Source organism: Lithobates pipiens, unplaced genomic scaffold (genome assembly GCF_037356315.1).
Source record: "Lithobates pipiens isolate NorthernLeopardFrog02 unplaced genomic scaffold, aLitPip1_a1.2 Scaffold_3, whole genome shotgun sequence".
Classification (NCBI taxonomy): Eukaryota; Metazoa; Chordata; class Amphibia; order Anura; family Ranidae; genus Lithobates; species Lithobates pipiens.
The window spans coordinates 127,582,928-127,595,499 of NW_027507790.1; the positions used below are offsets into that span (position 1 = coordinate 127,582,928).

Sequence of the window (12,572 nt, forward strand, 5' to 3'; positions counted from 1 at the left end):
GCTTTCTAGTTGGTTTTCTGAACGGTTTACATGATACAGCCTAGTCCTTTAATAGCCGGGTTATGGACTGTTTTTGTAGACCAGGATACATTAATAACTTATTAAACATATAGGAATTGTTATTTTCTGATATGTTCTTAAATTTCTGGCGCGAAGTACGGAACAGTTTAATGTGACTGATGCTGGCTTCCTTCCCCGCTTACATTCTTGTTTTGAATAAACCTGTTTGCTGTTTTACGTTATATTACGTACTATGAAATTGGTCTGACTAGCATAGCCAGTTATTGTCCTCGCACTGGAAGCAATTTAATGTAAAAATACTGACCATCTAAGAATTTTATAAATGTCACATAAAAGCATATTGGGCTTCTGGTAAAGCTGACCCCCAGATTCCTCTTCTTATATCAATGAGGGTGAAAAGCCTTTATTCTGGCTATATCCATGGTTGGTTTGCCACTGAGAAATTAAAGGTTTACAAGTAGCGTTGTACTGATGCCGTTACTAAGCATTTTCACAAGAACTTTTACTTATGCAAATGCTCTGGATATTAAAACCAATACCTTGACGGACTCCATTCACATATGTGCGTCCTGGTTTGCAGTGCGATTTCAAAGCCTGATTCAGGCGCAATTCCAATGCGAATTGTAGTGTATGAGATTAGAATTTTCACCGCTGAACCAGACTGAAATCACACAGCACTCTTTTTTTATTTTATTTTTTTTTTTAAATCTCATTGCGGTCAGCCTGCACATATGTGAACGGACTGTAAAAACTTCCTGAAACACACGTGAAAACTGATGTCTCTGCAAGTTAAAGCTATGTGTTTTTTCCATGAGTTTTCATGCAAGTATGGTGTGAAGGAGCCCTAAAAAAAGTCACATGACACTAAAACTTGATATCAGACTTGAGTAAAAGTATTGGTACTCCTACTCAGTCAAAAAAGACTGGTATCAGTGCATCCCTATTTACAGGTGGTTCTTCCCAAATAGGTTTAGCCTACACACTGTTTTTTTTTACCTACCTGTAATTCTACCAGTCCAAACTCACACTAGATTAATGATCTGTCAGATTTATCCACCTTTGACCATGTTGTAGAACAGGGATATGCAATCAGCAGACCTCCAGCTGTTGCAGAACTACAAGTCCCATGAGGCATAGCAAGACTCTGACAGCCACAAGCATGACACGCAGAGGCATAATGGAACTTGTAGTTTTGCAACAGCTGAAGGTCCGCTAATTGCATATCCCTGTTGTAGAAGCTTCTGTTCACCCCAACATACTGTGTCTATTTTTGTAGAATGTGATAGAGAGTTTTACTATCTCTACAATTGGTTCCTTATGGATCTGCTTTGCAGATCCATAGGTTAGTGTACAGTGTGAAAATGGTCCTCAGTGTTTAGAATTTACACAGTTTGAGCATACTCATAAGGCAGAAATTAACACAGCCATAATGTGTGGTATGGAATGATGTCTGTACTTGTCTTTTGCAGGGAGGAAGATGAATACTCAGAGCTTCGCTCAGAACACAGTCACAGCCAGCTTGAAGCCAATGACGATTCCCGCAGTATAGACCAAGACCAGGCCTCTGTCTCTGTGCTAGAGAATCAGTCCACAATGGTTACTGTTGATATGGGTAAGTGAATAACATAAGGTCACAAAGACTTCCTGCAATTCATATAAGTATATAACCTGTAAATTTTAGGACAGCACAAAAGTCAAGCTGATAAAAATTTCTTGTAGGATTGGATATTTTGATTTATTAAACCTTTTTTAGGAGTTGTATTAAAAAGGATAGAGATGGTGTTTCTTTCAGCATGTAGCATTTTAGCATAATACACCTGATTTGACAATTGTCATGTGTGTGGATCAGCCATTTCTCCTTGCCTGATGAGTTTCTTGCCAATAAAATGTGGCAAATAATATTTGATTGTATGTGTAAATGTATTACTTATACAGTACAGGTGCATTTCAAAAACTAGAATATCAAAAAGTTAATTTATTTCCGTAATTAAATTCAAAAAATGTAACTCGTAGGTTATATAGATTCCTTACATGCAGAGTGATTATAGTTCAAGCATTTTAAATCAAATCCTTTTTATTATTTTATATAAAAACAACATTAACACAATACAGACAAAACCATAAAAATCACACCAAACCTAGACCCACCACCCCCCTTCAGCAAACCCTACCATCCCACCAACCCCCGCTCACTCGGCGTATATACGACACAAAAAAAATGAATAGAAAAAAAAAAACAATATCCAGTATTACAAAGTACACAGTACCCATTGGTTGACATAATATCATAGATTGAAGCCACCCAGACCAAAAAACATCAAACTTATTCAGGGAGTTCCTTAGGGAATATGTATGCTCAATCAGACACAGTCGGTGGATGTGGAGAGGTCCACTTAAGAGCAATCTGTCTACAGGCAACAAAAAGTGCGCGCCTTGTAGTGTTACCAGTAGAGGAAGTGTAAATAGAGGTATCACAGTAACCTAATATACATGTAAGAGGTTCAACTGGAATGATAATATCCAATACCCTATTTAGGGTACCAATCATTGTCTTCAGGGTGTAGCTTCCTCCAGATATCATACAGTCCCACTTCCTGTCGTCCAAAGGGGGAGAGACTGGGGAGAGGCGCCCATCAGTCATTGACCTTGGCACTGGGCATCTGTCCCACCTCCTATCGACAACACTATTGAAGTCTCTAAATACCAATAATGGTATCTGAGAATTTATTTCTTGTAATTTTGATGATTTTGGCTTACAGCTAGTGAAAACCCAAAATTCATTGTCTCAGAAAATTAGAATATTATGAAGTTCAATATTGTAGACTCTAATATTGTAGAAGCTGGCTGTTAAGAGTGCTGTATCCAAGCATATTAATGGAAAGTTATATAGATTAATTTCCTATGTGTAATCTGTATAATAGGAGTTTCACTTTTTGAATTGAATTACTGAAATTAACTTTTTGATGATATTCAACTTTTTTGAGCTGTACCTGTATATTCTATGACACTGCACAGAGCCCAGATGGCTTGAGCTACCATGGGGGTGTGCAGAGCAATCTGTGTATATGTCTTTCTACTGATATAATCACACCCCTGCAAGATATTGAAACGTAGCTTGGAAGTAAGAATCTGGATATTACAGATTTTGATGATTCAGACCCCTTTCACACTGGGGTGTTTTTCAGACGTTTTTTCAGGCACTTGATTGTTAAAAAAAGCGTCTGTAAAGCTCTTGAAAGAAGCCTCATCTACAATCCCAATGTGAAACCCAAGTGCTTTAAGAGCCCTTTCACACTGCCAGTGCCCAAAAACTAGCGGCGCTTTACCAGCGTTTTTTGAGCGCTAGTGGGGCGCTTTTTTTTTTTTCTTTTTTTTAATTACATGGCCCTCCTTAAATTCCTGTAGCCTTGCTAGGATTCCCATTAGATATTTTATTGGATTTTTATTCGGTGAATATATATTAGCTAATGTACATCTCATATTTCCCAATTTTACCTTTAGAAAGATATCTTCCCTCTAGGTCCGTCTCTCTATCCTCTAGGACAAAGTGAATATTCTTTGCGAATACTATTGCTACACCCCTCCCCCTATTTGTTATTGTATCTCCATAATACCAACTCGGATAGTCTTTGGAGTAGAGCCTAATCTTTGAATCGTGGGATATGTGTGTTTCTTGAAAGAATATCACCTCCGCCTCATAATGTTTTAGTTCTCTCAGAATTTTTAACCTCTTATTTGGTAAATTTAACTTTTTCACATTATAGGTTATACAATTAATAGCCATTGTTTTTATTCTCTAAACTTTCTAACCAGACCTAATTTTTCTTATCTATTCCGGGAGTTCTCTCTACTGACATTCCCCTTCCCTCCCCCCTCCCCTCCCCCAACCCCCCCCCCCCAAACCCAACCCTCCTCCCCAACCCCCCTCCCCCTGCCCCCCCCCTGGCCCCAGTCCAGCCTTAGACTTGTTGATAGGCCCGGAAACCCTGACCATCTCAAAAGTCTTATTGTGTCTGAGGTGGGGTTCAATATTTTGCCTCCACTCCCCCTCCCCTCCGATATTATATGAACCCACCCTCCGCCTTTCACAGAGTCCACCTTACACCATCCCGTGCTCCTTCCCATCCCCCCCCCCCCAGAGTCCCACCCTCTCCTACACTACTAGTGGGGCGCTTTTAACCCCTGCTAGTGGCCAAATAAAGGGTTAAAAGCGCCCACAAAGCGCCACTGCCAAAAAGCGCTTTGCAGGCACTCTTTAGTCTTTTTGCAGGCGCTTCCCATTGATTTCAATGGGAAGGGACACTTTAGGAGCGGTGTATTCACTGCTCCAAAAGCGATGCAAGACTTTTTTTGACGCCCTGCCAGTGCAGCGCCCCAGTGTGAAAGCACTCTGGCTTTCACATTGGGATTGCAGTTGCGGCTTCTTTCAGGCGCTTGACAGGCGCTTTTTTGAAATCTAAAGCACATGAACAACGCCCCAGTGTGAAAGCACTTGGGCTTTCACATTGTGATTGCAGTTGCGGCTTCTTTCAGGCACTTTTTTTTAACGCTAAGGCACCTGAAAATCGCCCCGGTGTGAAAGGGGTCTCATTGTGTGGTACACACATGAAGGGAAATCTCTCATTGGGGACAGTATAAAAAAATCCAACAGGTTTTAAGCCTTTTCTGTATAGGTAAAAAATATTCTATACATAATTCCACTATAAAGTGAAACTCTAGGCATGCCGGTGTCTCCACAGTTGAAATATAGAAAGCCCTATTCTCCCTGCGCCTGCAGTCAAGCAATGCAGCCTGATTTCGGACTTGGCTCACTCCATGATTGATTAGACTTTGAAGTATCAATAGGACAATGGTTAGGTCATCACTATGCTCTCTCCTTTTATCAGTGTTGGATAGACATGCTGCACAATGCAGTAGGGCAGTTAGTTATGGCTTTCCCTTTTTTGAGTGGTGTTGTACCCGAGGAATATAGGAGACCTCTATCCTAAGAGATTCAAGTACTTTTACTTGTATGTAAAAATGCATTTAATGATTTGATTTCACTCTAGTTAAGTTGTATCAATGATTTATGCAAAATTGGTTGGTTGGCTCGTCTTATGGTGTCACATACCTGGCCTGAGGCCAATTTAATGAGGGCTTCCCTTGCGGCTAAATGTCAAGCACCCCAGAAGGTGAAAACAGGGAGTGCTAGGCTCAAAGTAGCATGGGTGCCATTCAGGTAGATCTGCTGGAAGTGGCTTGCAGCACAGAGGAACGGGATAACTGTCAGCTGGTCTGTCAAGAAAGATGGCACGATCAGTGTTGTCCCTGGAGAGGTAACAGAACTAGGGTAGCAGTCACAGGCAAGGTGGCACCCGAGGAAAGCAGCAGGATCAGTCTGATAGGACCAGACTGAAGCGTAGTCAAGATGGTAGCCAAACTCATACAAGGAAAGCAAGCCAAGGAGTAGACAAGAGCGTGCTCAAGAACAAAGCCAAGGTCATACACACAGATCCAATGGAGCAACCAGAAGAATAGTCAAGAGCAAGTCAGTTATGCATGGCAGAACAAGAAAAGCAGAGCAAGTTTGAGTCAAAACAAAGGATCAGGCAGCAGGGAAGTCCAGAGGCAAGCCAGGTTGGTAACAGGCAATCCAAGGAATACAAGAAACCCAGGAGTACTGGTAGCTGAAGATCATCCAGCAAAGTCTGAGTGCAACCACTGTACTTATAAAGGGAGTTTGGCACCTGATCTGCCTGCAGATGTGCTTGAATGTGTGCCAGTGTAAACGTTGGTGAGCTTGCGTGCATTTCTGTGCAAGTGAACATGGCCATGTAAAGTATAGGCAACTATGTCAGGTCTTTTCCTCAGCACATGTTTATTCTGCTGTCTCCTTTTCAGCACATGCTCACGTTTGTTCCAAATAGCACCTACTGCTAAATAGCCAATAATGTAGAATATGCCCAGTTATGTAGGGGTCAGCTTATAATTGAAATGGCATACCTGCTATCTGCTGGACAATTCAGTAATTAATCCACACTGCACAATTTGTCATTGTGTCATTCATAACATTCAGATCATGGGTGAAATCTTTGGTGTCCTTTAAAATGTTTTGCAGATATGATCAGAGCCCTGTGATATGACTGGTCATTCATGTGATTTCTTCTTTTCTTCCTCTCTCTATACTTTTTGTTCCCTATTCATATGAATAATTGAAGCTTTGCTTTTGAATCCCAAAGTAAGCAAATCGGAACGCAAATATATAAGACTGCACTTTGCAAATGGGCTTTAGTTTTTAATTTTTTTTATACATTTTTTGCAGCATTCGCGCCAATTAACCACTTGGCACTTAAACACCCTTAATAACCAGACCAATTTTCAGCTTTCGGTGCTCTCACATTTTGAATGACAATTACTCAGACACGCAACGCTGGACTTATATGAAATTTTTGTCCTTTTTTTCACACAAATAGAGCTTTCTTTTGGTGGTATTTAATCACCGCTCGGTTTTTTATTTGTTGTGCTATAAAAGAAAAAAGACCGAAAATTCTGTAAAAAAAAAAAAATAAAAAAATATTTTTTTCTTCGTTTCTGTTATAAAATTTAGCAGATTAGTAATTTTTCTTCATAAATTTTGGCCAAAATTTATACCACTACATATCTTTGGTAAAAATAAGTACAAATTGGTGGATATTTTTGGTCTTTGTGAAAGTTTTAGAGTCCACAAGCTATGGTGCCAATATCTGAAAATTGATCACACCTGAAGTACTGACGGCCTATTTCAATTCTTGAGACCCTAACATGCCAGAAAAGTACAAATTCCATTCCAAGGTATTTAGTAAGAGGCATGATGAGTTTTTTGAAGTTGTAACTTTTTCCCACAATTCTTTGCAAAATCAAGATTTTTTTTAACTTTTTTTTTTCACAAAATTGTCATATTGTCAGTTTATTTCTCACACAGCATATGCATACCACAAATTACACCCCAAAACACATTCTGCTATTACTCCCGAGTACGGCGATACCACATGTGTGAGACTTTTACACAGTGTGGCCACATACAGAGGCCCAACATGCAGGGAGCGCCATCAGGCGTTCTGGAGCATCCAGGACAATTCTGACATTTCTCTCCTACATGTAAAAAATCATAATTTATTTGCTAGAAAATTACATAGAATCCCAAAACATTATATATGTTTTTTTTTTTTTTTTTAGCAAACACCCTGGAGAATACAATAGTGGTCATTGCAACTTTTTATCTCGCACGGTATTTGCGCAGCAATTTTTCAAATGCTTTTTTTTTGGAAAAAAAAACAATTTTGTGCTTAAAAAAAAAAACACAGTAAAGTTAGCCCAATTTTTGCATAATGTGAAAAGATGAAGTTACGCCGAGTAAATAGATACCTAACATGTCACTTTTGAAAATTGCACATGCTCGTGGAATGGCGCCAGACGTCGCTACTTAAATATCCCCATAGGCGATGCTTTAAAAAAATTTTTACTGGTTACATGTTTTAAGTTACAGAGGAGGTCTAGGGCTAGAATTATTGCTCTCGCTCTAACGTTCGCAGCGATACCTCACATGTGTGGTTTGAACACAGTTTTCGTATGTGACAGGACTTGCTTATGTGTTCGCTTCTGTATGCGAGCACATGGGGACAAGGGCGCTTTAAAAAAAAAAAAATGTCTTATTGTTCATTTTACTTTATTTTAGTTTGACATTTTTTTTCCCCAAAAATAAATTTTTTGATCACTTTTATTCCTATTACAAGGAATGTAAACATCCCTTGTAATAGGAATATGTCATGACAGGTCCTCTTTACAGTGAGATATGGGGTCAATAAGACCCCACATCTCACCTCTAGGCTGGGAAGCCTGAAATTAAAAAAAAAAAAAAATATATAAAAAAAAGATTCTGGCTTTGATCGTATTGGCGAGTCGGTAGAAGCACCGGAGAGTGACGGGAGGGGAGAGGGGGAAGTCTATGGCTGGGTATCTCCGAGTATGGCAATTTATGGCAGGGTACTGCAGAGTATTGGTGGGGAGTTGTACTGCAGAGTATTGGCGGGAAGTTGTACTGCAGAGTATTGGTGGGGAATTGAGGGGTTAAATTTTGGTGAGCAGCGATGTGGGCACTGCAGATGCAGCCCACAGTGCTGCTGACACCGCTCTCTTCCCCCTGCGCTGTTCCGATCGGTACAGAGAGTTTGTTTACAAGTGATCACTCCGTCATTTGACGGAGCGATCACGTGGTAAACGGCCGCGATGAGATCCCGTGGACCCGGCAGTCATGGATGCTCTCAAGTACGTGCCCCAGGGGGCGCGCAAGAGCGGAATTCTGGGAGGCCGTCATATGACGGCCTCCCAGAGTTAAACAACCGCCCTGTCGCCGTCATTCGGCTATGGGCCGGTTGTTAAGTGGTTAAACCATATCAATGTTTTAAAAACTGGCATATTAGAGTGTTAAAAATCCTGAAAGTGTCCTAGAATAAACCAAGCAAGATTTTTACACTTCGAAAGTGTTAAGGGAATTTGTGTTTAGGCAAGTCATTTTCCCATGGCTCAAGCATGTGTTTCTGCTAAATTTTCCAAAATAGTTTTGTCACTTGCTGACATTAACAAATACGATTATTGTGGTTTTTGGCACAAGCTAGTGGCTTTTTTTTAAACCAGATGCAGAGCTTTTTCTATTGTGTTTGGAGATTTTATATTTTTAGCTTAATGTAAAGAGTAGCTCAAGCACATGTTAATCCTTTTTATGTTTGAATCACATATTGAACTGTTTGTCACTTTATACAAGGCCCAAGAGCCAAAATTCTGTCCTGGTAGGTTTTTATATCCCCTCCAGAATAAACACAAAGCTGGTTCTGATTCCTGATGTATTATGGTGCTTTTTCCTAACAATTCCTTCATTAATTACATTTTAAATGTATTTTTATTTTTTTATTCCGATCCTTTTGGTGGTTTAGTTATTTCCTGAAGCCAATTTTTTTGCCTTTTGAAATGTTGCCTTAACTCCTTCATAGAGAGGTTGTAGCCATTTTTTTTGCTTGAGTCCATATGCACAATATCTGTTCATTAGGAAGCTGTTGCATTACTGTCTGAGGTATGAAACGGGGCTGCAGATATTTTTTTCCCTCGGGTGAGAGAGAATGTGTCCGCCTTAAGAAGGAAGAAGTGAATAAATAGGTGATGTACATGCAGAGCGGCACAATTGTGGTTCAAGGAATGAAGGGTAAACCCTAGAAGTCACACATCTATGGTGTCCTACTGCAATTAATGGAGTGACGACCTCAGCCTGGACTCAGAGCAGACCACACCCCCAATGCGCTTTAATCCACCCCTGGAGCTTAGTCATGGGTTATCCTCATGACTAAGCTCCAGGGTGGCAGAGTGAAACGTGTTCGGGGTGGGTCCTGGTCGGAGTCCAGGCTGAGGTCGCCACTCCATTCATTGCAGTAGGACACCAATAATGTGCTACTTCTAGGGGTCACACCCTTCCTTCCTTGAATCTTTGCAGGAGCCAGGAAGGGCTCTATCCCCTGTTGGCACTCTAGTAGCAACTGTGTATGAGCTGTCTACATACCCCTCTCTATGGAGCCTGAGCGGCCCACATGCTTTTCCCAGGTCACAATTATTTGTGGGTGTAGCAAAATTGCGTGAACAGTGTTAAGAGTAAAGCCTCGTACACACGATCGGATTGTTGGCCAACAAAACCGCAGAATATTGTCCGAAGGGCATTGGGCAAAACTTGTCTTGCATACACACGGCCACACAATTGGCCAGCAAATACAAATGTAGTGACTTGCTACTTTGTTTTTCAGCTCTTTAGCGTCGCCCTTTGGGCTGCTTCTGCTAATTGTGTAGAAGTTTGGTGAGTGTTGATTCATGCTTTTCTTTTCGCGCTTTTCTTTTCGCGCTTTTCAGTTTGTTTTAGAATGGCTGTTCATCAACCAGATATGTTGGAGGCGATTAACGTGTTCTTTATTATTGGAGTTATTGCTTTTGACATTATTTTTTTGGTTGAGTAATGATTTGATTTGGTATATGTTCTATATTTTTGGATGCATAGAATGCACTTTTTGGTTAAGTTCTATTGGCAGATAGCATGTCTAATTTAATTTGTTTTCTTTTATTAATGCACAATATAAAAAATTGTGTAGAATAATACTTGGCTATGTGTTTTACTTCAAATGACATTTTGGGAGTAGGCAGTTACGGTATATTTTAAAAAATACAATGTAAAATTAACAAGGGACACCAATATAGTTGTATCTTAAAAACTACGGGATAATGGTGTTGTGGTAACTTGCCCAAATAAAGAAAAAAAAAAGCATAATAATCTTTATCACTAGAAAAAAAAGCCTTTGAAAATTTGTAATCAGTATCACCAGCAAAGCAGCTTCATTATTATCCCATTAAAGAAGAAGAGTATGTGCTGCATTTCGAGATTTCATAATTTGCCACGTCACAGATGTTAGTTCTCCATTACAAACGCTAGGTTACAAGACCGCCCACTTCCGGCTCGTCCTTGCTTCCGAGCATGCGTGTTTGTACTTTGGACTTTTGTCCGATGGACTTGTGTACACACACTCGGAAAAGCCGACAAAACATATTTGTGTGGGAAATTTGAAAACCTACTAGCCAACACTTGTTGGCGTAAAGTCCAACAACAATTGTCGGATTTTCTGCCAACAGCCTGTCAGCACACATTTCCGGTCAGAAAATCCAATCGTGTGTATCAGGCTTAAGAGTCATACTGCCACAAACGAAACTCTGTGCAGAAAAGCATATGTAATAGAAGTGTTTAATTTGTTTTTTATTTTTTTAGAAAAGATTCTGCACAGACTGCCTTGAAGAACTCCATTAAGACAGACAGTGACTGTTGTACAATTACACCAGGTAGAGTGCAGAGGTCAGGAGTATGTGAGGTGTGTCTAAAAAGTTTGGTGAATGTTATCAGAAAACAAACAAAACAGAAGATATAAATACATTACCTTTTATTGGCCTTAAAAATTGCCATCCTTCACAACACACTTTAGGCAATGTTCATAAAGCTTCTGAAAGCTGTCAGCAAAGGCCTCTTTAGGAATTGATTGCAGAACCGCTGTCGCACATTCTTGGATTCTCGTCTCATACGTTCATGACCCTCTTCATGCTGGGAAATAGAAAGAAGTCCACAGGCGGCAGATCAGGGGAGTGCATGCACATATTCGCCAGCACACCAGGAATCTTCAGTTATCATCTAAAGGTTTTTACTGCAGAAAGATCACATCACAAAGTACAATGTTTCAGATCCATGCAGGACCCTTTCGCCAGGCATGTGACGCCATTCTGTCGATAGCCACTTTGATTACAGATCGAACTTGTAAAACTGGGTCTCGTCACCTTTAACGCTGGTTCATAGAAAGCATGGATCCTGAAACCAATTCTCCAGAGGTTTCCATCCGTTCTGCTTTCTGTTCGTGTGTCAGCTTGTGCAGAACAAACCAGGACCAGATCTTCCACTTACCCAAATCTTCACGGATGATGGTATGCACCGTGTCCTTGAGGATGCCTAATTCCTCCACCATCAATCGTAGAGTCAGTTGACAATCTCCTTTCAGTATTTGTCGCATTTACGTGATCAAGTCTGGGGTTCTGCTTGTCGACGGCCAATCCAAACGTGGCTCAGTCTGTTTCCTTCCCATCGCAAAAGCATTTGAACCGGTTGTAAATACATTTTCTGCTTATGGCTTCTGTCCCGTACAATTGCACCAACATTGCATGCGTCCCCATCTAAATTTTCCCCAATTTGTAGCAGAACTTGATGTTTACTCATTGCTTCGTTACAGTGTGACCCTACCTCTCATACTGACTGACCACAGTGGGTTACCCTGACAATCACATGTTCTCCACACTAGGTGGTGCTTCTCGACGTGTCTGGATAGCCATGTTCATGCGCACACACCTGGCCCATGTTGCCGTTGAGATCGGACCATTTACCAAACTTTTTAGAGACTCCTCGTATAATCTCGTCGTATACAGCCCAGCGTACAGAGCCCACTGTACATAGAAAGTAGTCTGCTTCAATCAAGTACCTATCCAAAGATTGCCTTGTTTATATTGAACAGAATAAGCCTTAGATAGGTACTAAGTTGAGGCAGCATGCTTAATTGAGCAGTGGTAGGTAACCCTGCAGAGGTTCACTTGAACAACATAAGAGATCAAAGACCACCAGGGCCCGGTGCATATTTTTTAAAGCCATTCACTTGATAAGACCCCAAAAGTAAAAAAAAAAAAAAAAAAAGGGGGGGGGGGGGTCAGTAGTAATAGCGTTCAGAGGCAACACAAGGTTCAGCATGGCTCAAAGTATCTGATGCCTTGATTTTTCTTGTCAATTTCTTGTTTGATTATTGGAGGCTAACAAGAATCATTACATCCTGGTAAAAACCTCACCTATGTGTGAACATTGTAATTTTTGACCACAAATATACTTTAATAATCATTTATTCATTCCACAAGTGCAATTATTTCTAGCTGCCTGATATTTATCTTGCAGTCTGTGAACTCACTGTGTGGCGAATCACACA

General features: G+C 40.5%; 1 protein-coding gene across 4 annotated transcripts in view; it reads left to right on the plus strand.

Moving 5' to 3' along the window:
• Positions 1 to 12,572, plus strand: part of MCC (MCC regulator of Wnt signaling pathway) — a 523,846-nt gene that overhangs the window by 385,862 nt on the left and 125,412 nt on the right. For all 4 annotated transcript variants that reach the window (XM_077462268.1, XM_077462269.1, XM_077462270.1 and 1 more), the window contains one exon: positions 1,491 to 1,633. In XM_077462268.1, the coding sequence (XP_077318394.1) occupies positions 1,491 to 1,633 (143 nt within the window). The remainder of the gene's footprint in view (positions 1 to 1,490; positions 1,634 to 12,572) is intronic.